The 6,449-nt window shown below is 40.4% G+C and overlaps 1 protein-coding gene across 1 annotated transcript; it reads right to left on the bottom strand.

The window, feature by feature from the left end:
• Positions 1–652: 652 nt before the first annotated feature.
• LOC140996493 (LIM domain transcription factor LMO4-B) lies at positions 653–4,798 on the bottom strand. Its single transcript, XM_073466913.1, has 5 exons — positions 4,463–4,798; positions 3,362–3,592; positions 3,144–3,240; positions 2,593–2,751; positions 653–1,355 (listed from the first exon to the last, which is right to left on the bottom strand). Exons 2-5 carry the CDS (start codon positions 3,574–3,576, stop codon positions 1,347–1,349), a joined length of 480 nt encoding a protein of 159 aa, XP_073323014.1. The 5' UTR covers positions 3,577–3,592; positions 4,463–4,798; the 3' UTR covers positions 653–1,346.
• Positions 4,799–6,449: the final 1,651 nt, after the last annotated feature.

The following is a 6,449-nucleotide window of genomic DNA, read 5'->3' as shown; positions in this document are numbered from 1 at the left end:
GTGTGAAAGTAGAGCAGATCCTATCTACTGCCTCCTGCACGCTGCATACTCCATCACTGCTATCACACAGATTAACTCCCAACGTCTGATGGTATGCCGAGACTTTAAGTTTAACATAGCTTTTTAAAAGGCAAACCGAGTTAGAGTGAATTAGATGCAGCTCAGGAAAATAATTTTCAGAAGCCATGCAGAGTGGCAGAGAACAAAGAGCTGTGATGGGAAACAAACCAGGCTGTGTGGGAGCTTTAATTGGGACATGGTAAACAGTAAATACATCAGATTGTTTCAAATGCCCTGGATGTAGAGGAGGCCACTCCCCTTTAATTAGCCTGCTTTCAGATTAGGCTTTATTAGAGGCAGGCAGGCAGGCAGGCAGCCACCGAGCCAGTCAGCCACGGGATATGCCCCAAGTTCAGCCTCCCAGGAGCTCCAGCAGCACAGATACAGGGCTCATGTTTAATTGCTTCTGTAAATGGTCAGAGCTCAAGCCCCCTAATTCCATTCCTCTGGGTAATCAGGCATGTTTTCACCATACAGGGCTAAAGAGAGTGAGAGAGACAGTCACATCCACCATGCTAGGTACCACGCAATACACTGCCACTCTAATGCCGCCAAGGGGCGGCAAAATGACCTCAGCTCACTTTGTGACATGTTACAGGAAAATCATTTTAATAGGATTTTTGTTTTTAAATCTACCATTTTTCCACACATTGAATCTGACAAAGAAATAAAACTCTACAGAAGAAAAAAAAACAAAACAAAAAAATCATTTCAGTTCTTTGTGCAGGGCGTCTGAAAATCAGTTTTCATAGGTGACAGCAACATTAGATTTTTGTTTTCCTTGAGTGTTCAGATTAACATATACAAGAGAGAGATCAAGAGTTCATTAAAAGCACTGACACTCAGGGGAAATAATGCCACACGGCATAAGCAAAGCTCTGACAGTCATTTTACAGCAGTCCATCAAACATTCATTCAAGCATCTTTTGTTCCCTCTTCCAGTTGGCGAGGCTTTCATCGTCATTGCTTTCCTCCAGCTTTCTCTTAGTCCCAATGGAGCCTTTTGCCAGTGCAGTCCATCCAAACTGTAAGTCTTTGCATGATGCACAGACCCCTTTAACATTGAACACAACATAAATGTGACTTTGTATACAGTACATAGAGTCTCTGATACGGTGACGGACAAGATATCTTGGTGAGAAACTGCATGCTCTCTGGGGAAGAGAGGCGGGACAGTGATGAGAATCCACAACAATGGCGACAGTAGCGGGAGAAGAAGAATGGTGCACCGCAGAGAGGTGAAGCTCGGGAGGAAAGGCGAGGGCAATGTGCAGCACTCCTGCCACTCAGCACACCTGCAGACAAGACCAGAGGGGAGGGAGAAGGGTTAGGGTCACTGCCATGGCAAACACTTCAGCTCCATCTTCATATCCTTCCTGTTGTGTGGATATGGAGCCCAATTGTTGATATTTTTCCATGTTTCTATTTCCTTTTTACTGTTGTCTTCATTTAACATTGAAGTTCATTTTAGCTCATAGAAATAAGCACATAAATAAAATGAAATCTATTATATACTATACTATGTATATATATAACAATGAATTAAGTAAAACTCAACGAGTATTGACAACATGAAGATGATGGTAAACTATCAAAAGTGACAGTGCTCATTATGCAGCTGTATAGTACTTGTCAGTGTTATGGTATTATTTATAATGTTGGATTATTATTACCGATGCATGAAAGAGTGAGCAGTAAACGTTGCAGTTAATGTTGTAACCAGTGAAGGTAAAACAAATGCTGAACAATGTTACATCATGTGGAGCAGTTTAATCTGAAACTACTTATCTTATAAGCAATTATAAGGTTTTGTAAATAAAATATTATGTAAAGTAAATTGAAACCCAGCTTTCAAAACAACAATATTTCCCTCTGACAGTTAGTGGAGCAGAAGTATGAAGTTGCATTAAATGGAGATACTCGAGAAAAGTACGAGTACTTCAAAACTGTACTTACACATTTGAAATATAAGTAAATGTACTTGTTACAATCCACCACTGACATTTTTATGTACATTATCTTATTCTTCCGCTGTTATTTTTTCAGACTCTTACACTATCAGATGTTTTTTCATTCCTGCGCTGACACATTGTTAACATCGTTGGTTGCTTATGAAAATAGCACCTTTCAACACATTTTCACCTACTTTGCTGAATCGTCTTCTTCATATAAACATCCATTTTAACATTGCACATTGCAATATTCATCTATACTGTGACCTTGCACAATCCATGTCAAACATTTTGCACTCCTTCATAAATCTAGTCTTACATCTATTTAAAATAACAGTCAAACATGTACATATTGTTCTACTGTTTTTTTGTTTTTTTTGTCCATTCGTGTGTTATTGTCTCTATTTTTCTATTTTTCATCTCTATTTCTTTTTCTATTATATCTCTCAATTGTTTTTAGTATTGTTTTGTTGTTTTAGCACCTACAGACCACAGCAAATTGCTCGTATGTGAAAACTTACATTGCAATAAAAACGATTCTGATTCTGATCATATAGGAGAGTAAACTTTCTTTATTCACCTTCTGGTCTGTCAGCACAGAGTTGCTCTGAAGTGGGGGCAGGTGGCTGTTGAGCAAGGCAGCGCCGGGTCTGTCGTGCTCACAGAAGATCGTACCATTGATGTAATGGAAGCGATCGCCAGGCATCAGTCTGTTTCTACAGGTGGCACAGCTGAAACACTGCAGAGCAGCAGGAAAAAAACACAAGGGGTCAGAAATGGAAATCGATCAAATGTAGAACACTGAAGCAAATTCATACTAAGGGCTTGACACAAAATATTAAAACATCATTTTGTTAGCAATGGCACCTAATGTGAGAAACTTCAATGAATGGATAATATGAATGGACATATAAAATACTGCCGTCAGTGTATCTTAAAACCTCTTTCAATGTGCCTCAAACAAAGTTTAGGAGTACATGAGGCAAAAGAGATGCAGTGCACAATTTCTGTCTCCTGATACTGAGGGGACACATCTTCCCGTCTCACTGTCTCTCCCCACCAAATCCCAGATGTTTCTGTCAAACAAGCAGCGGGAGACAAAGCTCGCTGATGTGAGAGCTGGGGATTTACCTTGAGGTGGTAAACATTTCCCTGCGCCCTCATCACCATTTCGTTGGCTGGGATCGACTGGCCGCAGGCGCTGCACGCCCCGCTGTGCCCAAACAGTCTGAAAACACAAAAACACAGATTGCTCAGTCTGTACAGCCTCCAAAATCTAAAACCAGCAGCTTCATCTCCTCCTCCCTCCCTCCCTCCCACCTCCTCTGCCACCTTTTCCTTCCTCTCACCTGATGTAGTCACTCCGACACAGAATCATGCCCCCTTTGCTGTAGCAGGTGGTGCCAATGTCCCCCAGCTGGGCTTGGCAGCAAGAGCACTTGAGGCAGCGAGTGTGCCAGTAGCGTTCCATGGAGAAGAGGAGGAAGCGGTCGGCGATCTTCCCCCCACATCCTGCACACGACCTGGGGGCCGGCGGTACGCCTGGTGCCTGGCTGTTCACCATGCTGCCCTCAGAGGCTCTTGGACCAACAGAATAGAGGTTTGACAACTGAGACAGGTGTTTACCACCTTTATAAGACAAAAGTCAATACTCATACTCAGATTACTGGTAGATATTTCTGATATGATAGTCTTCAAAGTGTAACTTTTGTGTAAAATATGTTTGAGTGGGTTTCCATCGGTGGATATTTACTTCAATAATATTGATTACAATAATCACAAGTAAGAGCTTATAATAACCCCCGTTTTTATTTACAACTACACACATCAGCCATTTCCTCTTGCTCAGACAGACCTGCACAGAGCTTCAGCATGTAACTGATTGATAACATGTTCACTTTAAGAGCTGTAACAGGTTGACTTAAACACTGTCATACTGACCAATACAAGAAAGAATAATCGAAATATTTCCGCTGATACTCTGTACACAGGAAGATGAAATATAAACTATGTTCAAATGTTGTTCTGTATAGCTCTGGAACTTTAAAGTATCCAAAGTAGTCTCATAACTGATTGTACATGTGAATTTATGATTTATATGCATTTCATTATGCCTGTGTGTATGTGTATTTTGATGTGATGTGTTCGTGTGTGTGTGTGTGTGTGTGTGTGTGTGTGTGTGTGTGTGTGTGTGTGTGTGGTGGGGTGGGGGGGGGTGTGGGTCACCAAATGGGACTTTTGGATGCGTGCCAGTATTGAGGCTAAACGTAACACGTACAGCATTATTAAACTATTTTATTCTTCATTTAATACTCTAACTTTCCACAGTATCCTCGTCCCTGGCTGAACTCCACGAGTCAGATCAGAAAGCTTTATTCACAAACGCGCGCGCGGAAGAAAGAGAGAGAGAAAGAAAGAGAAAGAAAGAGGGAAAAGAAGAGACGTGTTACCTTTCCGAGCCGAGCCGAGCCGAGCCGAGCGACGCTTTTCCCTCCTGCGTTGAAGTTTGAGAAGGTTGAAAAATATTCACAAGAAGCTCGACACGCTTAGAGTTGTAGCACCGCACTCAGACTTGACATGTTCTGGTCTCCATCGCTATCCAGAAAAAGGCGAAGCAACGCAACATGAAGCCCGGGACGGCTCGGTGACGGTGATAGTTGAGCAAACTCTCCCCGACATCCAGCTCGGCAGGAGAATAACTACATGTAGCCGTGCGGAGGAGACATGACGCAGCCTCTCTTCCTGTCCTCTGTCACAGCTGTCTGTCCATCAACATGCCTTCATCTGCTTCGAACGCTTTTGACAGCGACACTATTCATCAAATTGCGCAAGAGGCTATTTAAATTACCGAGAGGGGACGCAGCAGACATGAAGCGGGCAGCAGCCAATAGGAGCGCAGGGGGCGTGTCGGCAGTCAAAATGATTTATGAGCTTATAGTGACTTATTAATATGCACATTCACATCCCTGAAGCTCCCTGTAGGATGTCACCACTAAAGCGTGTGTGCGCGATTGACATGGGAAACAGCCATGAAATATGGTACATAATGTATGCTACGTTTTATATACAGTGTGTACAAGGAGGAAATGTGTTCAAAGTAAATTTCATAAATGTCCAACATTTCTTTATTAATCAGAAATTAACATTTTACTGGAAATAAAATTGCTGAAACAATTGTGTTGAAACTGAAACAACAATATTCATTATGTGTGGACACATACTTGGCCAATAAAGCTGATTCTGGTTCCTACTCTAAACGTTCATTTCATTTTATAATTATTATATTTTGAGATTAAATAAATTGATAATTTTAAGGTACATACAACAAAATATGTAATCCTTTACACTAAACTTTACTAAACATCAGCTGCAACTTCATATCGGCCATTCATATCATGTTTATAGATATATACATATACACGGTATTTATTAACCATTTACAAAGTAATGTAAACATCAGTTTCAACTTTACTTTAAACAATTACTTAATAAATGGTGAAAGAACAGTGAAATAACTATTTACCATTAATTAATGATGGTTATTATAATGTGTTAACCCATATGTGTAGATACAACTTACAATGTAAATGTATCACCTTTGTAAAGAGGCAAACCTTACACCAGCTTGTCACACATTCTTAGTAGCCTTTAGGGTTAATGAAATGGCATCTGTGTGCATGTGAATGTTTGTCAATATGTCATCCTTCCCTTCTTTGTTTTTTACTTTTGATACTGTCATCAAAATCTTACACATAAAATGACCAAATAAAGAAATAAAGCCAACAATCATACTTGCACACATTGAGAAAAGATACGATGTAATATCCTGAGGCCTGATCTCTGATGGAATATGGGGATTCAGATTTGCTCATGTACACTTCAGCAGGGCAGATTAGGTTTCAGTAGGTCTTGTCAGTACATCAGAACAATACAGTACATCAATCTGCCACCCTGCTGTACTTCCAGTTGAGTTCCTGTAGAGGACAGCATCTTATAGGTTGTAAGGAGCAGGTTTATTTTCCTGATATGTATGCCTTTCTGATGTGTTATTCTGCTGTTAATTCTATAAGAGGTGTCCGATTATTTAATTAGTGGTGGCCATACATCCTTGTTGCACTTGGAGCTGACATAATTACTTTTTGCCAATCATTGTTGTTTGATTGTCTGAGTTTTGTCCTCTTTTCTGGTTAATCCTGGGTCCATATAGAGGAAGGCTGGATAAATTGATAATCAGTGCAAAGTGCCAAAAGTAAATCAATCGTTGGTTTGGACATCAGAGCTCTGTGGTGTGATCTTGTTCTACTGGTTTATACTTTGACAATTAATGTAATTTATTTTGTATTCTGGAGGTGTTCTTTAGTTTAACAGTAGTACCACCTATTAACCCCATTTACCTTTCATCTAACTTTATTTTGACACAAGCGCTATGACTTGGAT

This window comes from Pagrus major, chromosome 5, assembly GCF_040436345.1.
Source record: "Pagrus major chromosome 5, Pma_NU_1.0".
In the NCBI taxonomy this organism is placed as follows: Eukaryota; Metazoa; Chordata; class Actinopteri; order Spariformes; family Sparidae; genus Pagrus; species Pagrus major.
Note: the sequence above shows the minus strand (reverse complement) of the source record. Positions and strands in the feature narration are given on the sequence as shown.

Bases quoted from the DNA above. Each gene is read 5' to 3' on its own strand.
- LOC140996493 (XM_073466913.1), bottom strand. From the start codon at position 3,576: ATGGTGAACAGCCAGGCACCAGGCGTACCGCCGGCCCCCAGGTCGTGT. The intron at 3,241-3,361 runs GTGAGAGGAAGG...TTGTGTTTTCAG, and splicing joins TGTCGGAGTGACTACATCAG to ACTGTTTGGGCACAGCGGGG. The intron at 2,752-3,143 runs GTAAATCCCCAG...GCTGCTCTGCAG, and splicing joins GAAATGTTTACCACCTCAAG to TGTTTCAGCTGTGCCACCTG.